At 32.5% G+C, this 25,917-nt stretch overlaps 2 protein-coding genes across 3 annotated transcripts; one reads left to right on the top strand and one right to left on the bottom strand.

Annotated features, from left to right (window-relative positions):
* Positions 1-467: 467 nt before the first annotated feature.
* On the bottom strand, positions 468-5,204 carry LOC137821434 (ribonucleoside-diphosphate reductase large subunit-like). The gene is made up of 17 exons (XM_068626026.1): positions 4,749-5,204; positions 4,587-4,648; positions 4,414-4,501; positions 3,780-4,043; positions 3,412-3,652; positions 3,251-3,327; positions 2,966-3,136; positions 2,774-2,866; positions 2,534-2,683; positions 2,350-2,436; positions 2,062-2,226; positions 1,862-1,981; positions 1,472-1,674; positions 1,238-1,387; positions 1,017-1,164; positions 789-872; positions 468-710 (listed from the first exon to the last, which is right to left on the bottom strand). Exons 1-17 carry the CDS (start codon positions 4,974-4,976, stop codon positions 594-596), a joined length of 2,448 nt encoding a protein of 815 aa, XP_068482127.1. The 5' UTR covers positions 4,977-5,204; the 3' UTR covers positions 468-593.
* A 9,460-nt stretch (positions 5,205-14,664) lies between these two features.
* Positions 14,665-23,049, top strand: LOC137821228 (protein LIKE COV 2-like). 2 transcript variants are annotated; one of them, XM_068625724.1, is made up of 8 exons: positions 14,665-15,204; positions 16,184-16,236; positions 16,330-16,439; positions 16,960-17,127; positions 17,966-18,063; positions 22,275-22,401; positions 22,630-22,756; positions 22,847-23,049. In XM_068625724.1, exons 1-7 carry the CDS (start codon positions 15,085-15,087, stop codon positions 22,728-22,730), a joined length of 777 nt encoding a protein of 258 aa, XP_068481825.1. In that variant the 5' UTR covers positions 14,665-15,084; the 3' UTR covers positions 22,731-22,756; positions 22,847-23,049. The 2 variants fall into 2 exon arrangements, with proteins under 2 accessions (XP_068481825.1, XP_068481824.1); XM_068625723.1 differs by having other exon boundaries at positions 22,630-23,049.
* The last annotated feature ends 2,868 nt before the right edge of the window (positions 23,050-25,917 follow it).

Genomic DNA, 25,917 nt, shown 5'->3' with positions numbered 1-25,917 from the left:
AACATTGATGTAATTAACTTATGAAGTTAATTAATGTGATACATGCTTATTCATGTCTTAATTTTTTATGTTCTGTCGTTTTCTAATTCTATATCTAACTAAAGATTTATTTAATTCAAACATTTTGGTAATACCAAGAAGCCATTATTTCATAACTGTATAATGTAAAAAGCACAATCAACAGAAAAAAAATGGTATCAAGTTAGAATTAGGATTACGTTACGTTAAAAGTTTGTTTTGCAAAGATAGCCAAAAACATGTTGATCAAAGGCATGCCAAAACCTATTATTTTTTCTCCATTTTTCACTTTGTGTTCAGTCTAAATCATTTTAAAAATTTGAATTGCTTTTAAAACTTTCCTACGATAATAAGATCATCTGGATTCAATTTCTGTATATATTCTGACTGACTTGGCAAAACAAACTAATACAATAGACAAAAATACAGATGACATTGAAACCAAAATATATACAAAGCTTTGATATCATTCATAAAGCAATAGATTAACACGTTATATATATTGTAACATTTATCTTCATCGCCTATAGGCCTGAAATGAATATGAACAAAGAAGCGTTAACTTTTGAGAAAGTTCAACTCCCACAAGCTAGGCATTCTTCACGGTTGGTTAAAGAGCACAACATTTGTGCCATTTTTGTATTATCATCACACTCCACATTGTCCTTTTCTTGCATTTCATTAGACTTTTCCTGCATTCACAGCAAAGATATTTCTTATCAAATTGTGCAAATAATTGAATGGAAAAACTGATAATGAATTTTTGTTACTTTGAGAACAGAGGTGTCCACGGTGAACTTGATAGCATCTGCTGCAGCTCGTGATCGAAGATAGTACATTCCTGTCTTTAGACCCTTTAATCACCAAAAAATAAAGCAAAACATTGATCAACAAACAGTTGGTCTAGAATTCTCTAACTGTGTGTAAAGAATAATGTCAACCAGCAAGGAAACAAAATAAAAAATATCAAACAATTATACCCAAATGTATATTTGTACCTTGGACCATGCATAGAAATGCAAAGAAGTCAGCTTTCCGAAGTTGGGTTGATCAATGTGAATATTTAAGCTTTGGCTCTGATCTATGTAGCAACCTCGATCAACAGCCATATCTACCAATGTCCTTTGTTTAATCTCCCAAACAGTTCTGCTCGTACAAAATTAGAGTGAATACATTGAAGCAAAATTTTGGGTTTTAAAGAGATGGTAAAATCTCATACTTGTATATAGTCTTCAGTTCATGAGGTATTTCTGGAATTTTCTGAACAGAGCCATCTTCATAGATAATATTATTCTTCAATGTAGGAGACCACAGTCCCATTTCAGTCAGATCATAAAGAAGATGCTTGTTGACAACAACAAACTCACCACTAGAAACCAACGGTTGTCAATTAAAATAGGATCGTGCGACAATAATAGACCAAGACAGAATAAGATAGGGTGAAAAGGCGAACCTTAAAACTCTACGACTGTAGATATTTGAAGTATATGGTTCAAAGCACTCATTATTTCCAAGAATCTGGCTAGTGGATGCAGTAGGCATAGGAGCCACGAGAAGTGAATTTCTCACACCATTCTCCGATATCATCTCCCTAAGTGCAACCCAATCCCAACGTTTTGAGGGCGTCACACCCCACATGTCTGGCTGGAGAACTCCCTGAGCAATATAAAAAAGACTTAAGCAAGTAGAACTATCTTGGATGCGTAGATTACTAACTACATACCTTGAAATTAAGTTGCATAGGCATACGAGTGCCATAAAATTAGATAAATATGCTGTATAACTATACTTGAGCTTGGGACCTCAATCAGAGGACCTTTGAAAGCCACTTAAGTTGTTATACCTTGCTTACAGGACTACCACTATATGTCTCATAGGGACCTTCTTTTGCAGCCAAATCACATGAAGTTTTCAGTGCATGATAGTAAATAGTCTCAAATATCTCTTTGTTCAATTGCTGAGCCTGCATTCATATCCAAGTAAACAATCAGACTGAAGCCCAAATAAAACGATTATAAACAACAGCCCCGGGAGAAGATTTACCTCTGGTGAATCAAATGCCATACCAAGCAGTATGAAAGTATCAGCAAGACCCTGTACTCCAATACCAATGGGTCTGTGCCGTAAGTTTGACCGTTTTGCATTTTCAATTGGGTAGTAATTAACATCAATCACTTTGTTCAGGTTTGTTGTGACCAGCGCAGTAATCTGTCATTTGTGAAAATGTCAAAAACACAACCATCACAAGTTTAGCTGTACACAATGGCAATGTCAATTACGTAAACTACACAAGTTGAAATACAGAATGTTGGTTGTTGATAATAACCGTACCTCGGCTAGCATATCAAAGTCAAAAAACCGATTCCCAGAGCCTGTGCTTCCAACAAGCTTAGATGGATGAGACTCCACTGAGACACCCTTGTAGTAAGAAGAAAAACATTTAGATCAGAATGAAAAAGTGGTGCAAACCAATTAATGTGACCACAACACATCCAACAAGCAAGAGATAGCATACCTTCTCTCTTACATATCGTGGTAGTGCAATGGATGCCAGATTGCACACAGCAGTTTCAGTTGGACTTGAATACTCAATTATCTCAGTACACAAGTTAGACGATTTAATTGTTCCCAAATTCTGTTGGTTGCTTTTCTTATTGCAAGTATCCTAGAATAAAGAAAAAACTGGATGAATTCAACGGGTGAAAACAACAAACACAATCTAAAGGTGTGAGTCAAAGAGATTTATGTACGCCACCTTAAAAAGCATGTAAGGGGTTCCGGTTTCTATCTGTGATTTCAGAATTTCAAACCAGAGGCTCTGAGCCTGGACAACCTTCTTTGCTTTCCCCTACATGTTATAAAATATATTTAAGGTGCTAATAACCAACATGTAAAAGCACTTCAATAAACACGCAAAAACAAACCTACAAGTGAAGACTCAACTTACTTCTCTTTCATATCGATGGTAAAGTTCCTCAAATTCCTCACCCCAACAATCTGCCAAACCCGGTGCTTCATTGGGGCAAAACAAAGACCATTGTCCATTACTCTGAACTCTTTCCATAAAGAGATCAGGCACCCAAAGAGCGTAAAACAGATCTCGTGCACGATGCTCCTCCTGCAAACACAATAGCAATACACTTGGTGACAAGAATAAATAATGTTCAACCAGCTCCCTTGATGACAGCCAAAATACTTTGTTAACGCCACCTTTCAGTTAACTCGGTCATACCTTCCCTTGATTTTTTCTTAAATCCAAGAACTCAAACATATCAGCGTGCCATGGCTCCAAGTACACAGCAAATGCTCCTACAACAAGATCGTAATCTTACAGTTTAAAAAATCAAATTAAAAGGAGACATGAAAAATGGGCATTGCTTATAAACGATATACCTTTCCTCTTGCCTCCCCCCTGATCAACATAGCGGGCAGTATCATTGAACACACGTAACATTGGAACAATACCGTTGGACGTCCCATTTGTCCCACGAATATAACTACCCGTAGCACGAATGTTGTGGACAGAGACACCTATTCCTCCAGCTGATTTGCTAATGATGGCACACTCCTTCAAAGTTTCATATATCCCCTCTATGCTATCATCATTCATGCACACGAGGAAGCAGCTACTCAGCTGCCAATTCACAGAAGCAACAACATAAATAAGAACACAGATCATCAATTCACTGATGGTGCAAAACATAGATAAAAAAGACCAAAACATAATACTTTTAAAATGGTGAAATAAAATGTACTCGTACTTGAGGCCTAGGAGTTCCAGCATTGAAAAGTGTTGGAGATGCATGGGTGAACCATCGTTGAGACATCATGTGGTAAGTTCTGACAGCAGATTCTATGTCATCCTTGTGAATCCCAACCGCGACTCTCATCAACATGTGTTGGGGCCTTTCAACAACCTGCCCTTGAACCTTCAAGAGGTAAGACCTCTCGAGGGTTTTGAACCCAAAATAATCATAGTCAAAGTCCCTGTCATAAATTATCTCGCTGTCCAAACGAGAAGCATTCTACAACCAAACAAAAATAACATAAAAGATCATTTCAGCACATACAAAAGATAGACATTCAAACAAAACTTCAAGCATTATATATCTTCGATCACAATGAAAATCGGTCTTCTATTCTACACTCAATACCAAAACGACATTTATAGTTGTGAAACGAGGTACGCATTTTAAAAAAATACCTACAAAACAAAAAGAATATTACATGATCCAAAAGTATCATAATCTCAAACAATCTACTCATACTATATAATTGAATTTACCTAATTCTTTCTTTTGAACTAAAAATGTTGCGTGTGACACCGAAATTTAAAAGAATCACAGACACTTCGCAAACGTGTGCCAAATTACATCTTCCTAAAATGAATAGTACCTTCATAATTACTTCATAAACATCATCAGCGATCAGAGGAGCCTTCAACCCAGATTTCTCGTTAAAATGATAGTACATGATTTTGATCCTAAAACCACAACAAGTATGAGTTCAAACCACACAAAACCACGCAATAAATTAAAAACGCGATTTTAATTTCCAGTGACACCTACGTCTCCGAGAACGACTTTTTGGTTTTCTTGTGGAGATTCGAAACGGCAATCCTAGCAGCCAACTGCAACACCAAACGAAATCACTTATAGTAACCCATCCAAAACATAAATGAGACCGCAATTTCAACCGATTAAACTGAAATTGACGAAAGGCAAACTAACACTAGCGTAATCGGGATGGTTTGCGGTCATAGCGGCGGCTGTTTCGGCGGCCAATTCGTCGAGTTGACTGGTAGTGACGCCTTTGTAGACGCCGGCGCAGACTTTCTGAGCGACGAGAACGGGGTCGCAGTGAACGGTGCTCAAGCCATAACTGAGTTTCTTGAGGCGCGCAGTTATTTTGTCGAAGTGCACCGTTTCTTGGCGTCCGTCCCTCTTCACGACGTACATTTTTACTGACTGTCACTGGTAATGGTGGTTTTGTGATGTTAAACAGATTTGGCGCGAGTAGGAGAAGGGACACTGACGTGAATATATAGGGGAGGGAAAGGGGGTTTGAAATTAGGGTTATGCTCGGTTTGATTTTGAAAATTTCCCGCTATTTATCTTAACGCCTTTTCTTGCGCATTTGTAGATGATGGCGATGTTGTGCTTTACGGGTGTGGGTAGGTGGCGGGTAATTGAGGGTGGAGCTAGCTGTGGGACCCACTTTTATAGTTGGCTTAAGCGAAACTTCTTCAGCACTCTTCAGCACTTTGGCGCCGCTTGGGTCTATTGGCTATCACCCGTTGGATTGATGGGCTTGAATATTTGGACGGCTGTTAGAAAACCCTTCCTCACCAATTCTCTTTTCTGCTGTTATCTTCTTTGGTACTCTTTTGTATGATTTTGTTTTTTTAAGTTTTAAATCGCACGTGACAGACTTTAGCATGTTTAAGAGTGTGTGTGAGGTAGTTGTGAAAATTAAATTGTTTTAAAAAATAATTATTTATATTATTATTATATAAGGAAAATATATTATTTAGTCATTTTTTATTTCATTTTTTTAAGAGTTTTTTAAACTATTTTTTGTGGTTGTGCAATACTTTTTATGTTCTAAGAGTCATACATCATTTTTAAGAAACATATTGATGTGGTCCAAGTTCTTATTGTGGATTGGAATAGAATGAGGCAGCAAAAGACTTTGGAGAAGGAGTATAACGAGTGATTTTGGACAGGTGAAGTTTGGGCAATATGAATGCAATGAAGGGGAAAGAAGTGTGGCTCACCATCCAAGGTTCATTGGGCCTCATTAGTAAAAATAGATTTGGAGAATACTTCATTCAATATGTCAAATCTAAATACAATAGGTTCATGTGAGATTTTTATGAAAAGGGTGAGTGTAGTTTGCTCCTTGCAAGGATACTTCAAATTGTGAAAGTTATGGGAATTTTCAAGCTAAAATTGAGTATTTTTTAGAGACATTTGCAAAATTCATAATGGGAATATCAAATTTTGATGCACTCCTTGATGACATATCAAAGCAGAGCATTAAAAAATTACCTTTAGAAAATCATTTAACTTATCTTTATGACATGTTTTTATTGTTTAAAAATATACGTACATCCAATACATGCTATGTTAAAAATCATGACATTTGTAGTGAGAAGTTATTTGGATTCTCAAAAGGATATCACAAGAGTTACTAATCTTGAATGATTCAAAGTTGTTTAACTTGATTTTGTTGGATTGTCTCAAAGTTAAATAATAAATATGGTATTTGGATAACAACCATTCTAATTCTAAGACAACTGACAAGACATTCTAAGACTTAATATAAATGTTCATTTAAAGTTGTCAAAATATTGAAACACTAATATAGACCAAGACCAATGTACTGATAATCAATTCACTAACTAAATGTATTGATTTTAGTATTTTTATCATTGTCTATGCAAAATAATCAATTTTGCTAAACTTCTAATTAATTATTTCATTTGTCACATGACTTATTCCTTTTGTAATGTTTATCCTATGGATTTTTCAAAAATTAACTATCAATCATAGTATTGATTTGTTTTTAATGAGTTTTAATGGTTTTTCATTACTCTTTTGTCTTTATACAAGTTGATCACATTTTGTCTCCCACAACCTTTTGAGAAACATTTTTTTTATGTTGTATCAATTAATCTCTTTTGCTTGGAAACGCTAGTCACATAAAAAAATGTCTTCTTCCAATCTCAAAACAGTGAAGAGAAATGTAGTGAAAAAACTGTGGGAAATGCTAAGTTTAGTTTGAAACGATTCATCGAAGAGTGAAAGAAGTAAACATATCAAACAATGTTATTGGTTTCACTTTGATGGAGACAAAGTTACCATTTATATTAAATATTTCACAATGTTGTTGTGCACAAAGATTACCTAAAAGATTATATGAGGACATCCTACCAACTTTAACATTTTTAAGATCATTTGATATGAAAATGGATGAAAGATTATTAGCCTTTGTTATGACTTAAGTACTTATTATTAAAGTAACAATGTTTCTAAATCAAATATTTAAACAAATATTTTAATCTTACCAAAATAATTGATTATCACTTTGAATTAACTAATATCTCCAAACAAATATGATTTATCGTGCGATATTATGCTTCCACAGATAATCTTGATACGTTTTTTTGTTTTTTTTTACTTCCATGACATAATAGAAAAAAAAATAAAAAATGCAATACTCAGATACTGATCTTCCAATTGTTTGACAACCTCCTTAGTCTGAGTCACAATAAATTGTCAATGTCAAATTGTTCTCGGATAACAATAGTAATCTTTGTCCCGATAATCCTTTGATATGTACATGGAATATTTATTTTATTTATTTTTATTTCATTTATATAGTCATTTAGATATTGTAATTTTTTTTTATAGAATACTCGTGTGCACGGGTAAAGGGATAGTTCTTAAAACATTTTTCTATATAAAACACACTGATTTTGAAAACTTATACAAATAATCTTTTCTTTCAGCACATTTTTATTATGGCAGAAAATAAATTTTATTCTACGGCTTCAGTTGTCGCCTCGGCACGGGCACCTGTCCCCAGCGGTGCAAGAAGTGAGAGTTGAGAAAAATATGACCGTGTCAAGGAACTTTGGTATCCAAAAATATTAGAGCAATAAAAGCGCAAATAGAAGGAATATCATATTAGAGTATCTTGCGACAAATCTTGAAGATGATAATGATGCGGAGCAATCATGTTGCTGGTCTTCTCTTATTTATGGAAGCGATATTGAGAATCTTTATTGCAACGACGACGAAGAAAGCGTTAACATCGACGATGATAAAGAAAGTGCTAACATCAACGATAATGAAGAAAGTACAAGTATCGATGATGATGAAGAAAGTGTTAGCATCGACAATGATGAGGAAAGTGCTAGCATCGACGATGATGAAGAAAATATTAAGGAAATAATAATTATCAAATTATACGCAATTATCAAAATAAGAATAATAACTAAATAAGTACGAGTGAAGAGCTTTTTGTAAACACCAAATACACTCTTTCAAGCAAATAAATAAATAAATTATAAATCAAATATTATTATATAAGAAACAAACATCAATGTATACAAATAAATAAATAAACTAAACATACTAATATAAACAATGTATAAAGAAAAATAATACACGTAAAAAAGATAAATGGTTGAATTATTTGACCTGAATGTAGTTGTTCATTCGTACATAGTAATTGAGAGAGTATGTAATTTAAAATTTTATATTGTTTAATTTATTCATAAACAAAAATTATGTGTTTATTATTCTTTAGTTATTATTAATTATTTTTTTATTAGTTATTTATTATTTATTATCTAATATTTATTTTATTTATTTTTATTTCTATAATTATATAGTCATTTAGATATTGTAATTTTTTTTAATAGAATACCCATATGCACAGCACGAATACATGGCTACATGGCTAGTTCTTAAAACATTTTCCTATATAAAACATACTTATTTTGAAAACTTATACAGATAATTTTTTCTTTCAGTCCACTTTTGAAAATAATTTTTCTTCTACAGCTTCAGTTGCCGCCTCGGCACGGCCCTGCACCGTCCTCAGCAGTGCAGGAATGAGAGTTAAGAAAAATACGACAATCTCAAGAAACTTGGGTATCCAAAAATATCAGAGGAATAAAAACTCAAATAGAACGAATATTGGATTAGAGGATCAATCATATTGTTGGTCTCCTCTTATTTATGCAAGCGATCTTGAGAATCTTTAATGCGACGACGATGTAGACAACGTTACCATCGACGATGATAAAAAAAGTGCTAGCATCGGCGATGATGAAGGGAGTAGAATCAACAATGATGAAGAAAATATTAAGAAAATAATAATTATCAAATTATACGCAATTATTATATTCAATTATTGTACGTTATTGTACGATATTATACGCAATTATATGCAATTAATTTAATAATGATATAATTTCATGATTAGTGTATCTCTATATAATTAGTTTGTAATTTGGAGAGAGAAAGTCTCCATACACTTGTATATATTTCCTGTATTATGTAAATACACATAAGAGAATAAAAAGATATTTATTTTTCTTAACATATTCTTATATAATCTCAAACTTATTTAACGTAAATAAAAATGATAACTAAATAAGTACGAATGAAGAGCTTTTTGGAAACACCAAATACACTCTTTCAAGAAAATAAATAAATAAATTATAAAACAAATATTATTATATAAGATATAAACATCATTGTATACGAATAAATAAATAAACTAAATATATTAATATAAACAATGTATAAAGAAAAATAATACACGTAAAAAATTAAATTGTTCGAGTATTTGATCGGAATGTGGTTATTCATTCGTTGGTGTACATAAGAATTGGGGGAGTATGTAATTCAGAATTTTATATTTTTTAATTTATTTATAAACAAAAAATTATGTGTGTATTATTCCTTAGTTACTATTAATTATTATTTATTTATTTTATTAGTTATTTATTATTTATTATGTAATATTTATTTTATTTATTTTTATTTCATTTATGTATAATTATATAGTCATTTATATATTGTAATTTTTTTTTTATAGAATATCCATGCACAACACGAGTAGATGGCTAGTTCTTAAAACATTTTCTTATATAAAATGCACTAATTTTGAAAACTTATACAAATTCCCTTTTATTTCAACGCACTTTTATTATGGTAGAAAAAAAAATATTCTACGGCATTAGCTGCCGCCTCAGCACGGGTACCTGCATCGTTTACAGCGGTGCAAGGAGTGAGAGTTAAGAAAAATATGACGGTCTCAATGAATTTGGGTATTAAAAAAGATCAAAGCAATAAAAGTGCAAATAGAATGAATATCAGAGTAGATGCGACAAATGTTGAAAATGATAATGATGCGGTTTGGTCTCCTCTTATTTATGCAAGCGATCTTGAATATATTTATTGCGATGACGATGAAAAAAGCATTAGCATTGACGATGATGAATAAAGTGCTAACATCGACGATGATGAAGAAAGTGCTAGCATCGACGATGATGAAAAAAGTATTAAGGAAATAATAATTATTGTACACAATTATATGCAATTAATTTAATAATGATAGAATTTCATGATTAGTGTATCCTATATAATTAAGTTGTAATTTGGATAGATAAAGTTTCCATACACTATTATACAAAATAAGAATGATTGAAACTAAATCTATCCCGACAAACATTATTTGCATCTGCATTATTTTCGAATGTATTAGGGTAATATTTCCTACATCAACTGAAATGGTAATGATAAAGGTAAATGATATATATATATAATATATATATATATATATATATATATTTGCAAATCAATTGAAGATAAAATATAAAATTATGGATATTGTATCTAAAAGATTCTGTATGCTTTATATTTTGCAACTATAAAACACCCATTGTCAATTTGATGAACAAGAAAATGCTCAGACTACAAAACACCCCTTGTATACACTACTATGACAATAAATATAATACACAATGTTATTTGTAATTTGGGTCAATTTTTTATTTTTGTTTTTTTTATGTATTCTTAATTGTTTACTAATAATTGAATAATTGATCGATTTGATTTTTCTTAATTCTTTACTAATACTTCAATAATTGATATGTAATTTTGATTTATAATTTTAATTTACTCTACAATAATTCTTAATTTTGATATATAAATTTATTATTATAATATTTTTATTTAAATAATAAATATTTAAAATATTCCCGTGCATTGCACAGGTCAATGTACTAGTATATACATATTTGCAAATCAAATGAACATAAAATATCAAATTATATGTAATTATTGTATGATATTGTACGCAATAATATGCAATTAATTTAATAATGATAAAATCGCATGATTAGTGTATCCCAATATAATTAGCTTGTAATTTAGAGAGAGAAAGTCTCCATACATTATTATACAAAATAAGCATGATTGAAACTAAACCTTACCCGACAAAAAATTATTTTCTTATGCATTATTATTAAGGGTAATATTTCCTAACTCAATTGAGAATGGTAATGATAAAGGTGAATGATATATATATATATATATATATATATATATAGCAAATCAAATGAAGATAAAATCTTAAAAATGGAAATAACATTATTAAGAAAATAATAATTATTAAATTATATGTAATTATTGTACATTGTTGTACGATATTGTACGCAATTATATGCAATTAATTTAATAGTGATACAATTCTCTCGATTAGTGTATTCCTATATAATTAGCTTGTAATTTGGATAGACAAAGTCTCCCTACACACAAAATAAGCATTATTGAAACTAAACCTGTCCCGACATGCATTATTTGCAATTGCATTATTTTGATCTCTGCATCAAGGGTTATATTTTCTATACATATATTTTTAGCAAATTAAATGAAGATAAAATCTTCAGGTTTACATACAAATGATTGTTATCCTAATCACCTATAGGCTGGTCTTCATGAAGTTAGGAGGGGATTGACATGTTTGGAATTTCATCTCCAGAAGGTATATCCATATCCATATCTCCTTCATCATCAAATCTGCCACAATTAATAAAAAAATAAATGAATTTTGCAAAAAATTAAAGACTACCATACAAAATAAGTATGATTGAAACTAAACCTGTTTCAGCGGCATCCGAGTGAGGTTTTTGTGTAGCCTGTATATATTGACTTAGGGTCTGAACCAAAAACACTATGCCAGACTGAGTAACCGTGAGGTTTATCACTCGTCCCACAAGTTGCTTGTACTTGACTGGATCATTTAATAACTCTCCATCGTTCGTGTGAGTTTAAGGTATTGCTCCAATGGAAATTTGTTTGGACGAGCACCTGTGAGTCTCGTATCGTGCAAAATAAGCACATATTTTCTTTGTGACATGTAAATACCAGCTTTGAAATTGGAAAATTCAATCTCTACAAAATATTTTAAGTCTCCAAGATCTTTAATGTGAAATCATTGTAATAGACAGTCTTTAAGACGCTGTATTTCTGTCAGATCATTTCCTGTCAGAAAAATATCGTCCACATAAATCAAAAGAGCAGTAAATGATGAGTTATTTTGTCTTGTGAATAGAGAGTAGTCCGCATTGACTGTTGAAATCCTGCAGATTTAATCACATGAGAAAATGTTGAAAACCATGTCCGGGTGTGTTTGAGAACATAAAGAGATTTGTTGAGTCGAGATACAGTGTTCTCCCCTGTCGATAATGCCCAGGTGACAAGTCCATGTAAATAATTTCGAGCAATTTGCCATGTAAGAAGGCATTTTGCACATCCAGCTAGTGAATAAACCAATTTATGGTTGCTGCAATGGTGAGGAGACGCCTCAAAAGTTGTTAATTTCGCGGTTGATGAAAAAGTTTCGCAATAATCAACACCTTCAACATCTGAATGTACCCTTTGCGACAAGACGCGCCTTATACCTGTTGACAGTTGACGTTGCCATTCGAGTTGTACTTTATTTTATAAACCCATTTGCATTTGATGAGTTTCTGCCCAGTGGTAACGGTAAGTTTGATTTAGCTGCAAGGCGGGAAGCTCTTCGTCCATTGTTTTTTGCCAATTTGGATCAAGGATATCTTGAGCATGAGCATAAGTCTGAGGTTCTTTGGTGGATGTAATGTTAGCAAGATATGCACTACGTGTAGAAAAAAATAATGAATTAGAATTAAAAAGAAAATGATGCATAGAATACATGGTTCCATTTGGCCAGTCTTGGGTAGTGGTCAAATGATTGGCTTGGGATCTCATTACGTGGTCTTGAAGCCAGGAAGGTGAGGTTGATGTGTGACTCGATCGTCGAACAAGAAGGTCGGCTGAAGAAGGTTCGATAATGGGTGCTAGACTTCTTGGCATGAGAGAATAAGGTTAGCCTGCTAGAGGTTCAGGTGCATTGTGACGAGTAGGAGAAGATAGTGGATCGAGTGAATGTTGAACAAGAGTGGGTAAGTCAATAGCGGGAAAAATATCTTGTAATGGAGGTGATGACTTGTGATTCATAAGAAATAACCAAGTACATGTAGTATAATGAGAAACGTTTTCCAAGATAAGTTGGGGTTTTATGAGGACCCAATGTCACAATGCAATAAATTAAATGAGAATGAGATTTTATTGTGCTTAAAAGGAAATTGTAGCCTTGTCTATTTGGCTTTAGGACAAATACTACAATTATTATGAATGAGAATAAGATTTTTACTGATAGTTAGTAATGAAGATGCAAGTTGTAGGTGCGCTGGAGAAGGATGTACGAGGTGCTTGTGCCATAAATCAGGGTCGATCGAAATTTGAGATGCATGAGCTTGGTTTGGATAGGGGACATGTAGTATAAGCTGCGTGTATTTTACCTGAGCCAATCATTATCCTGTAGCCAAGTTCTGCAAAACGCAACCATGTAGAAAAATAACGACATAACAATTTAGTGAACTGGTTATCTTACTAACGAACATGACATTTAAATTAAAAGTGTCATTGAATTTAATCGTACCCGTATAGATAACCGCAATTGAGCCTGTGGACAAATTAACATTTGGAATAAATGAGATGATGAAGTGTGTGAAAACTGTGAATCAGATGCAATGTACCAAGTTTCAGGTTTATGCGAAGATGATAAGAAAAATAAAAAAATTTCTTATTCAATTATGTATAATTTGATAATAATTATTTTTTTAATAAATTTGTAAACTTATTTTAAAATATTGTAATTGTTTGTTAAATGCGACAATCTATTAACTATATTTTTTTTTCTTAAAATGAAAAGTAATTGAGATTGCATTTATGAATATAATAAAGTAAGTTTTGTTATCAATATCTCTTCTAAAATACGTGCATATATTAAGTTACATGTACATGTAAATATAGTTATGAAGTTTTTATTTTGTGAAAGACATTTATATTGTATTGTATATATTTGATACATTAATATCATAATTATTTTTATGATTAACTACTTAGAAATATTATAATAATATAAAAAATTATAAACTTCATATAGTAAATGGGATTATTTTAATAATTATATTACTAATATAATATAGATTACTTATCAACTTCTAGAATTATTTATAGTTATACCAAGGTCTTTTTAGTATTGACTAGTACTAATATACAATATAGAAAAATGTTTATTTAATATTTATGGTACATCTACACTTCCAATAAATATTAATATTTTAATTATTTATAAAATTTATAATTTTTTTAATTGTAAAATATTTTATATTTTGTTTGTATTTTTATTATGAAGGTTTTTAATTTTTTTATTATAATATGAAGGTTTTTAATTTTTTTATTATAAATATTAATATTTATTGTGGAGGTAGGATGAAATAAGATCAAAATATTAAGTTCCATTCCAATCAATTTATTTATACATGATCGACTTAAAATATATTTAAATTTAATTTTGTTTTTCTCTTTCAAAATAACATCTTTTGAGATGTGTTTGGTGCATTATAAAATAACATATTTCACTGTTGTCAACTACTCTCTCCACCTCTCTCTCTCTTTTGCCTTTATTTTCTACACCTAAAGCAACAATCCAAACACGCCTTCTACTACTAAAATACGGATACAAAACAAAATGGCTATAGATGCAATATTCCAAGGTGTGAGTCAGTGGAAGTTCCAGATTGTAAGAGGTTGCTGAATGCGTTATCTGTGAAAAATGTATTTTATTTTTAGAAAATAACCTAATTAATTCCTGAAACATAGAAGAAAATGAAATAAAATGGAAAATAATAATAATTTTCTTAAGAGAAGGCCACGTCATCTGTCGCATCGAATTTCTTTTCAGTCTGGTAGGTAGTGAAGTGAGACTTTTCAATTATCCGGTGAAGGGTAGGGAAGGGAAGAGAAGAGGAAGCTAGTGTTGCTTGCTTAGTATCCAAGACAAGAAAACAATAACAGTACTCCAAGCCAAACGACGCTTCCGTTCTGATTCTGTTATTCCGTTCTATTTTATCGCCCAAATTATTGTTACAATCTGAAAGAGTGAAGAGCGAAGAAGATGGCGGAAGAAAAAGAATCAACGTCAATTCCTCTCAGTCAAGGGGATAATGCATCTCGCGACGATCCCGAAGACCCAGCCAAGTCTCCACCAAGTTCCCCGAATTCCTCAACTCGCAGGGTCCATTTCTTTCTTTTTTTAAATTTTCCTATAACGTTTTTTACCTTTATATTAGGCTAGGTTGTTGGATCTTGCTTCCGGTTGGCATTTTTAAAAAAAATTTATTTGGTGGATTTCAACGGACGAGTCAACTGAGAGCGTCGTCTCTTGAATTCGGAAAGAAACTTAGGTGTTGTGATCAATCACGTTACCTACACGAGGGATCTGCATTTGCAGCATTTGACTAGCAATGATTTTTGTTTAAGATGTGCTTTATGTGTAGGAATAAGCCTGTGGCTTAGTGTGAAGAGACAATAGTTGAAATGCCAGCTTTGATCGATTTCCAAGAGTATGAAGTAGGATAGTCTGAGCCTAATGAACGGGGGATAACTCCATTACTCAAAATATCTTCTTATAAGCTGAATGCTAATAATAATTTTTATTTTGGGTTGCATTTCTTCTTGTGAAATTGTTTTTTTACAAATTTGATTGAGACCAATACAGTTACAATGTTGTCTGTAAAGTTCGAACTGTGGTAGGTAAGGGTCACGGAGTTCAGTCTCTGATTTACTTGTAAGATGATGGGGATTCTACTTGCTATCTAAGGAGCGAGATTTGGTCTTTGTTATGTAGTCCTAAAATGTCCTTACGTATAAAATTCTTATAATGATCCATACCGAAGTCTAAAAATATGAAGAAGTCATAAAAAATGAGACGTTATCATAATAATTGAACTGCACTTCCCTGTTGTCCTGCATTATAAATGCTTCAGGACAAGGGCATACATACGACTGCTGGATGTTGGAATTCTAGACAGATTTAGTGAGCCTAGCTGCAAACATAAATGATCATCTTGTGTTTTTATGATAAGGAGTTCTGAATGTTGAAGAGGAAGTTTGCAGGAACGCAATGTTTATCTATTTTGCAGGAACGTTTCATATTTTTTAAAGAGAAAATAATTTTTTGTCTTACTATTGGCCCATTCTGTGCACTGTTTCAGGCTTGCTGCTTTGTTCTACAGAGTTGGTTCTCAAAGAAATTTATGACTGGATGGTAAGGCGCAACTACTAATTTAGATGATTGATTTTTATCATCTTTGTTGGTGTGGAATTACTCTTATTCATTCATTTGGTTTTGAATCTGCAGTGTAGTTCTTTTTCCAGTTGCCGTTACCTTCTTTATTACATGGTGGTTTATTCAGTTTGTTGATGGTTTCTTTAGTCCAATATACTCCAGGCTTGGCATTGATATATTTGGTGAGTAATTTATTTTCCCTTCAATTAACATGTCTTTGATAATTATATTTTCCCTCCTTAGAAGTTTAGAATGAGAGGGATTATTTTGGTCTAGATGCTGTATATCTGGAACATATAAACGGAGTAAATGAATATAGTGCATAAACTTGAAAATTCAAAGAGAATAGACTTCTCTATTATTTTAGCAAGTGAGAAGGAAGACATCATTGTTTCTTTTAAGAGTTTAGTTGCTAATCTGGAACAACTCATTTGAATTATGCTCTGGTGGTTGAATGGATTTGTCATTATGAGTGGATATGTTATTTTCCTCAATCCTGATTCTTGTACTATATGGTTTTCTTTGATAAATTTATCTTCCATCAACATGCACACACAAATAAAATGGTGTTGCAGACTTCTTTTATATTTCTTCCTTTCCTTTTTAATATCTCCACTCAGTGATCTGGTTCTTGGTACTTGACCTTACTTTTTGTTTAGAATGTGATGTCTAAAATGTGACGGCTTTTTGTTTGTGGTGCAGGACTTGGTTTCATTACATCATTAGCTTTTGTATTTCTTATTGGTGTTTTTGTTTCATCATGGATGGGAGCTACTGTTTTCTGGATTGGAGAATGGTTCATAAAGCGAATGCCCCTTGTTAGGCATATATACTCTGCATCCAAGCAGATTAGTGCTGCAATATCTCCAGGTATGCTCTTCATAACTGCATAGATAAATCAGAATTTAGCCAAAAAAGAGTTAGTGTGGGTAGCTGGTGATACACAGAGATACACAGTATGCAACATATAGGCTGAGTAGCTGGTGATGTTACAATTAGGAAGAATAACTTCCTTGTTAGTAGCTTTTATGGCAAAATGCAGAATATCCTTGTTTTTTTTTATCCTTATTCCATTGTCTTTTGTGTATGTTGTTCTGTGTATGAAAGGTTTGCCCAAATTGACATGTCAGTTTAAATGCAATTTGTTTTTTCATCCCCTGTCACTCATGTATGGTTATGGAACAAACTGCTTGGTCAGTTTTAGAATTACCTATTTCATGCAAAATTATTTCAAACTGAATAGAATTTCTCTGGAGCAATCTGAATCTGATGATTGGTGATAGTTGTGGCAATGGTGATGTTTCATGTGTGTGCTGTACTGGTAGGGAATTTGTACTAGTAATGTATTACTGTTAAGGTGCATTGGAGATGATGATTGTGCAAAAAGTTGTAGTTTGATATTAATTGATACAAATTCACTGATCTAAATTAAGTACGTATATTGAGTTTAGTTATTGGCTTTGTCAAGTTACTCATATTGTATGAATAGGGTTGATTAGGCTATTCATCTCTAGATTGAAGGCACACTTCAAATTGTTTTTCCTTATCGTTTTATCTCTCAACCTTTTATTTCAAGTGTAAGTTTCTTGCCAATCAGTTGGTTGTAGCTATCTTACATTGCTGATATTAGATAGATTGACCATTTTCAGATATTGGAGACAAGGATGCAACCATTTGTCATGATTTTTTTTGTAAATATTCTTTTCAGATCAAAATACCACTGCCTTTAAAGAGGTAGCAATTATTCGTCATCCACGTGTTGGTGAATATGCCTTTGGCTTTATTACATCAAGTGTTACTCTACAGGTACGCTGAATTGTCAACAAATTTGTTTACCAACCTACTTTTACTTATATTGATTAAATGTATGTGGTGGTTCCCTTTTTTATTTTTATAGCAAATAAACTTCATCCATTTATTTATAATGCTTGGATGGATTTTTGGGAATGTAATATATCTATAGTATTGGAAATTGGAAAGCACATACCATACATATATGTACAACATGTATTACAGCGTGGTCCATTTTAACGTGAGTATGGGGTTCATTGGATTGAATACTCAAAAAAACTTTTAAAGAAAGGGGAATATACTTCCGTAAAGCATGGTTCTAATAATTGATACCCATATTTTTTTCTGAAGATAAACACACAACACCCCATGCAATTATGTGTCTGAGATTTGAAGCAACTTAAGTCTAATAAGTTTTTCTTCGAGTTTATTCAGTACACCCCTGGTTAATAATGCTTTTACTGAATCATTCTTTTTAGTGTTAATTTATTGTTAAATTATGGTTTGTGTTTGTCATTTTATTTTTGCCTCGTGTTCATATTGTTGAGAGACAGAGAAACAAGTGAGCATAGGATGATAACTATTGAATTTATCCGGGGAAAAACATAGTTACAAAATATTAAGGTTAATTACAAAATATCCAATTACCCTATTTTAGGCTAATAACATAAATATAGAGTCAATCTAATTAATCATAATATTCCGTGATACTATATTTACAATATTCTAACACTTGCCCTCAAGTTGAAGCATATAGCTTGTATGCACCAAACTTGTTACATTACATATGTAGCTAATTCGAGGACCCCTTAGTTTCTTTTTGAATACATATGCTAGTTGATCATGGGAATTGATAAATCTAGTAGATATTAACACGAACATGACTTTCTCTCTGACAAAGTGACAATCAATTTTAATATGCTTCGTCATTTCATGGAATACTAAATTTGAGGCAATATGGATGGCAACCTAACTATCTAGTATATGTATAAGTGACAACTGTGCAACCTCTCCAAACTTAGTTCCTGAAGTAATTGCTTGAGCCATATAAGCTCTGAACTGGCTATAGCCATGGCTTGAGATTTCGTCTCTGCACTAGAACTGTCTACAACTTGTTTTCTGAGAGACAATTATCCTCGACAAATATACAAAACCCAGAAGGGTAGCTCTTTTGATGTATCAAACAATGTGAGTTATTGCGTCCCAATGTTCCTTGTATGAAGAGTTGAAGAATTGACTCTCTACACTTATTGTGTACAAAATATCCGAATGTGTAATAATAAAGTAGTTTAACTTCGCTACCCATCCTCCATATACAGAGGCTTCCACTGATTTGGCAAGAGTTTGCCATTAGGATCCATTGGGATATTAACTATATCGGAATTTAGTTTTCCTCCAGAATATCCATTGCATATTTTCTACGTCATATTATGATCTCATTTTTGGATTATAATTTATATTACCTTTATTCCCGATAAATGTTTTAGTTTGTCAAGATCTTTTTTGTGTTTGAAGAGTTGTTGCTTCACTTGGCCAATGGTGAGATGATCACTACCTGTGATGACAATGTCATCAACATAAAACAATTAGATAGATGCCACCAACAATATGCAATGGAAGAATATGTCCAATCTGCATCAAAATATCCCACAACTCAAGTGCATCCTTTATCTTCACATGAGACCCTTTCTTGGAGCTCTTTTGATTTATTGAACAATGCATGCTCCTTACTTGAAAATGGAGGAGTTGACATACTACACTCACTACGAACCAAATATGTGGATGGTAACAATAAGGTAGTCAACTTCCCTATCTAACGTGTGTACCTTTTAAGATTTTGCTGAGAATCCCCCGATTTGGCAGGAGTTTGACAATGGGATCCATTGGTTGTTTACTGTCTTGGAGTTTAACATTTTTATCTTCAAAATTATCCTTTGGGTTATGATCTCATTTTTGGATTGTGCTACCTCTATCTCTAAAAAAATATTTTAGTTTGTTAAGATGCTTTGTTTAAAATGCCAAGTATCCGCTTGGGATCATGTCTTCTTAGGACTATTTTGGATGTACAATTTAAAAAGATATTGTTTAATCTTTGTGATATTAAAATGATCACACTATCCTTGATGACAATGTCATCAACGTAAACAACCATATGGAGGCAACCAACAAGAGTGATGACAAAAGACAATGGTCAACCTTGTTCTTAGTTGTACCAAACAGTTCAATCACAATATTAAATCTATCGAATCATGCTCTGGGTGTCTGCATAAGACCATATAAAGAGTTTTGCAATTGACATACAAGACCAGAAGACACCCCTTGATCACTAAAGCAAGAAGGTTGTTCCATGTTGACTTTCTTGAGCATATCATTGTGTAAAAAGACATTTTTTATGTCTAATTAATATAGAGGCCAATGAATCACGAATGTAACATTAAAGAATAGTCATACAAAAGACATTTTGACAACAAGAGAGAAAGTATTCCCATAAGATATGAGTACAATCTTTTTACAACAAGATGGGCCTTAAGTTGGTCAACGTTGTTGTCTACTACACCAACCTTGACTATATATACCCATCGACAACCAACAATTGGTGATCTTCATACCATTTCAGGGAGTTGTCATAGGAAGGTAATGAGATGAGATTCAAAGGCAACAAATAGGCGGAAATTGAAGAAGGAGGGGTGGAATTTTGAGCAACCTAGGCAGTGCAAAGAGATTGACCATGCAAGTCCAACAATTTATCAATTGCATCTAGACATGTGATAATGTTCTACCAATGATGTCCTTTGTTGCCCTTACATGACAAAGTTTTGTTGTTACGAGAGATCATAGTAGAAGAGTTAATTGAAACAAGAGACAGTGACTGACATGGGTTTGTAGGAACACGAAAGTTTGTCCATGGTTGCTATTGTGAGCTACCCAAGATTAGATCATAGACATGAGAATACATTGGCTAGACCATACTAGTTCAGGGACATGAAAAACTTTTGGCCATTTTGAAGCTCTACGAGAGTAATGGTAGTGGGAGAAAGCAATTCATTGAAGTCACATAGAAGCTTAGAGACCTTGTCCAAATAAGATGACACAGGATCCTTAATTTCATTGGTACTAAGGATGGTCATGAAATCTTTACAAACCTAATAGAGCCACCATGAAGTGTTTGTAAAAGTTTATTTGACCTATGTCCAAATAGCTTCCTAGGTTTTATAAGTGTGAGATACGTTTCAAAGAGATTGATGAATGGTGACTCAAATGATACAACACAACTAAGTGTCAACTTTCTTCCATGGAGAATGTTCTACTGTGGGAAAATCATCTTCCGTTTCAATGATATGCATTTCATAACCCTGTCCAACAAGCCAAAGTTCAATGTGAGAAGTTCAAGAGGTGTAGTTCTTACCATCCAACAACTGAAATAAGAGCGGAGCGGCAATGTGGCTGGTAAAAATTGAAGTGTCATGACTCATACTTGTCAAAGGTAGCCATTGGTCAACAAGTAGAGAGAAAATGCCAAACAATATACAAATGCTAACAACAACCAAAAACAAAACAAAACAAAAAAGTGGAAAAGAGATGTCCTAACACCAAATCAAGACCAAATCCAGGTAGAGGAGTATGCGTGGCATATGTGGGCAGCGCAGATGCGTGCAACCTCCGATAGCTATTTGACCGTCCATTCTTGAGGAGATGGTGCCAATAATTGTCTATATGCCATGTAATAGTGGCGTTGGAATAATGTTTCTGGAACAGTGATGGGAAAAACATTTAGATTCTGATGAAAATTGGGTTCATTGGGATATTCCTAAATTAGCCTCTTGTTAGGTTCTATATACCATGTTGAAAGAGAGAGAAACAAGTCCCAAAATTAGCCTCTATATACCATGTAGAAAGAGAGAGAAACAAGTAAGCGTAGGAGGAATTCTGACCGCAGTGGAACTATTAAATTTATAGGAGAGAAAGCATAATTACAAAATATTGAAGATATAATTACAAAATATTGATTTACCCTTTTTTAGGTTAATAACATAAATATATAATCGATGTAGTTAATCCTAATATTCATCCTTACTGTATTTTAAATATTCTACAATAATAATCGCACCATATATTGTGCATCCTCCGATGAACTTTGTGTTATTTTATGAGTAACTACTATTTTCACTGTTTTGTTTTGTTTGATATATTTAACCAATGATTATATCCTTTTTCCTCCATCACAGAAAGATAATGAAGATGAAGAGCTTTGTAGCGTTTTTGTCCCTACGAACCATCTGTATATTGGCGATATCTTTTTGGTTAACTCCAAAGATATTATAAGACCCAATCTTTCTATTCGAGAAGGCATAGGTAGATTCTCTTTCCGTTTGTTTATTGTCAAGTGCAGTGTTTACATAGGTCATATTATTCTTATTCAACAATGTATATGGAGAGATATTATTGGTATATGATATTCCTTTTACCCCATTAAAGAAAATTAGAACTGCCATTTGACATTTTCTGCGTGTTGAAATTCTTGAACTATCATTTGTATTTTTGTAATTCAACGCTGTAATGTTTGCGTTGGTGCTGATGCAGAAATCATTGTTTCCGGGGGAATGACTATGCCGCAGTTGATAACTCCAGTTGAAAGGGCAACTCGACCGAATGAAAGAATCTCTTTAAATAGAATTGGATAAAGGATTAAATCCGTGGTTGAAACCATGTAGGTGATGGAAATTATCAGTCTGAACCTCCATTTATTTTAATATACGAAATTTGTTGTTTAATATTAGTTATTTATTGTCTGTTCCAGGTTGACTCATATAACTTGTAAAACTGTAGTTGTAAGCTTGTAATCCCATCCATGTTTTTGTTCCACCAGTTTCCACCCAACCTCGGTCTGACACATATTAACTACCAAGTATTAATACATGCTCCAAAGTCTGCATGTTATTAACATTAGATTGGATCTCTATCTAAATGGAATTAATGAAAATTTTATACAAGTTACATTTATATCTCTGTTTGTTTGAAAAGCCACGCCAAAGTGTTATTGATTTTTCACTTTACAAAGAGACATATATTAAAGATAACAAAGATAAAAAAAACTGAGGCATTGTTTGGACTAAATTTTATTTATTATAAACGGATAAAGTAATTAGCTGTGCATTTATATTTGTCACAGGCAAAAACAAACAATATCAGAGGTTCAAGGTATGGTATGTCGGAAGTTCTGTCCATATAAAGTTCCATTTTCTTGCGTAATGCTTAAATTTCTTGCGGCGCTTTTAACATTTAGGATAAAAAGATTATATATAGTAGACTTAAATTTACTTTCCAAAGAATAAGTTATAAAAAAATTGTAAACGTTTTCAATAAAAATCTTAGGATTTTAACGAAGAACTTGAGCTAATGCTTTGTGAAAAGTATAGCCCTTTGACTGTCAATGAATCACATTGAATCTAGTTACCACTGACCCTCATTGTTTAGGGTTTAGGGTATTCTGAAAATATAATTTTACCTCTTTTTTAAATGATTTTGGATTAACTTTTCCATAATCTTTTTGAACACCCCTTTCTGGAATTTATAAGCATATTCCGAGAAAAGTTTTTCAATTTTTTTTTTAAAATTCAAAAATATGTATAATTCGTTCCGGAATGTGTTTTTTAGAGTAATTTTCTGAAATATATTCTAGAATAAATTTTCTGAAATGTATTCTAGGAAAAGCTTTTCAGAATGAGACTTAGATGGGACGTTTTAGACTTTTTACCAATTTGATGGGAGTGCAGGAAGAAGTTTGTAGAAACACCCAAATTTTGAACGTGCTATCTTGTAAGCATGTTCCACGTACGTAATTCGTAATCCGAGTATACGGTGAGAAATAATTTTCCTTTGTCTCTTAACAGTTTATATATACGAAATTAATGAAGATAGCATGGATCCCTTTGATATTATTTTTATGATTATGTATTAGTTGGCATGTTATCTGCGAATACACATATACTTATGCTCTAAGAATTTAACAAGGTAGCACTGTTAAGAAGCTTCTACGTTCTACTCTTTTTTTTCTTGGCAGTTTCTTCCTGCACCCCTATATTTTTCTTCCTGCATCCCCACAATGTTATGCAAAGACCAAACTGTCCTTATTATTTTTTTAAAACCCTAAAATACACTTGAACTGTATTTATTTTTTTTGCATTCTGAATTATGGAATCTGGAAATTTTTTGGATTGACACTTCCGGTAAAATTTTGAATTCACCAATCCATAATTCAAAATATGCATTTCACATTCAAAAATCTATCATTCAAAATAAACATTCCGAATCCATCAATCCGTAATAGAAATATGCATTCCGGATTCAGAAATCCATAATTAAAAAAAACATTTTGGATCCACCAATCCATAACATAATTAGGCTTTCAGATTCAACAATCTGGAAATCAATAATTTATGCAAAATTTGCTTCCGAAACACTCCCTTATCTGAAAAAAAGTTTTGGATTGATTACTCTATAGCACACTCCCAGATCCCAGATCCCGATTTCCGATAACTATGGTGCCCTTTTTTAATAAAAGGTCAAGGCCAGTTTCGGAATTTAGAAAATTGTGGGGGTGAAGGAAGAAAAACGTAGGGGTGCAGGAAGAAGAAGCCTAATTAAGATTAGGTGGACGTATAATTATCTTATTCACTAATATAATGTGAGGAGTGAGTATTAAACGAATTATGTTATTGATAAACTTATATTGTTAGGAGGAAGGAAGAGAATGAGTTTGAAAAATGAGTTGGAGGTTTATGAAAGTAAATAAAAGTTAGTTTATTTGGCATTTAATTAATGATATCTCAGTGTTGAATGTTGTCTTAGCTTGTAAGATAGGAGTTGAAGAAGTTGATACGCAGGGAGTAGGATTAGAAGAATGCAATACGCATAAATAAAGCGTAGGACTCGGTCCAAATTCAAGTCAAAACACAACAACATTTTTACTTTCTCTCTTTTCTTAGCTCTCAATTATCTTATTGCAACCATATACTTAACTTCCGTATCCCACATTTCTAGGCCTTTCAATTCACTCTCAACAATGTCACTTTTCTCTTTGCCTTTTCAAAAAACCTATAAACATTGCGTTTCACTTTTCTCATATATAAGTCATATATAAATATATATGTATAGCTTAAAATTGAAATCAATGATAATAATAATATAGTTGCCTTTGCACTAACAAATTGAAAAAAAAGGAAAAAAGAAGTAGCTAGGCCTAGTATATGTATGTCTTTTGTGTTGTGCTTTTTTCTTGAATGAATTAGTTTTGGTATCTATGCAAAACATTGATGGGTGTTTATAGGTTGTTGGATTTTTCCTTTTTGGTTCTGGCGCACTAATTCTTAATCAGTTATTAATTGTGGTGATGTTTTAATAGTGGGCCATGGAACCCCAGCAAGGCATGTGGTCAAACCACGACAAGGAATGAAAAATGGTCAAATGCTACCAAAAACTGATAAAATCTCAAACAATCACTACTACATTGGGTAGGCGGTGCAATTATTGCCAATTTGACATATTCATGTTGCTTTACTTTCACTTCAACTAAAATTAAATTATATAATTAATCTTATCATCAATTCACGTCCACTATATTTCATGATATATATAAGAATAAGAATATTTTACAATCAAAAGTTGATATTTTGTTCACAATCAAAACTTTATTTTAAATGAATTTAAGTTAACTTCATATTTCATTATTATTTTCTTCAAATGTGTGACTAACGAAAAGAGGAATGTTGTGACATATGTCTATTTGCATTTTAATTTCCTCATAAATATATATTTATATTTTTTAAATATTATTATAAATTTATATTGTGATATTCTAATATAAGTTTG

Source organism: Phaseolus vulgaris, chromosome 9 (genome assembly GCF_000499845.2).
Source record: "Phaseolus vulgaris cultivar G19833 chromosome 9, P. vulgaris v2.0, whole genome shotgun sequence".
In the NCBI taxonomy this organism is placed as follows: domain Eukaryota; kingdom Viridiplantae; phylum Streptophyta; class Magnoliopsida; order Fabales; family Fabaceae; genus Phaseolus; species Phaseolus vulgaris.
This window is presented reverse-complemented; position numbering and strand designations above follow the sequence as displayed.

What these genes read in the sequence shown, in the direction of transcription:
- LOC137821434 (XM_068626026.1), bottom strand. Translation starts at nt 4,976, where the DNA reads ATGTACGTCGTGAAGAGGGACGGACGCCAAGAAACGGTGCACTTCGAC. An exon ending in ACCATCGATATGAAAGAGAA is followed by an intron (nt 2,867 to 2,965) that starts GTAAGTTGAGTC and finishes TATAACATGTAG; the next exon opens with GGGAAAGCAAAGAAGGTTGT. An exon ending in TGGACACCTCTGTTCTCAAA is followed by an intron (nt 711 to 788) that starts GTAACAAAAATT and finishes CTGTGAATGCAG; the next exon opens with GAAAAGTCTAATGAAATGCA.
- LOC137821228 (XM_068625724.1), top strand. Translation starts at nt 15,085, where the DNA reads ATGGCGGAAGAAAAAGAATCAACGTCAATTCCTCTCAGTCAAGGGGAT. An exon ending in CATCAAGTGTTACTCTACAG is followed by an intron (nt 18,064 to 22,274) that starts GTACGCTGAATT and finishes CCTCCATCACAG; the next exon opens with AAAGATAATGAAGATGAAGA. An exon ending in TTCTATTCGAGAAGGCATAG is followed by an intron (nt 22,402 to 22,629) that starts GTAGATTCTCTT and finishes GTGCTGATGCAG; the next exon opens with AAATCATTGTTTCCGGGGGA.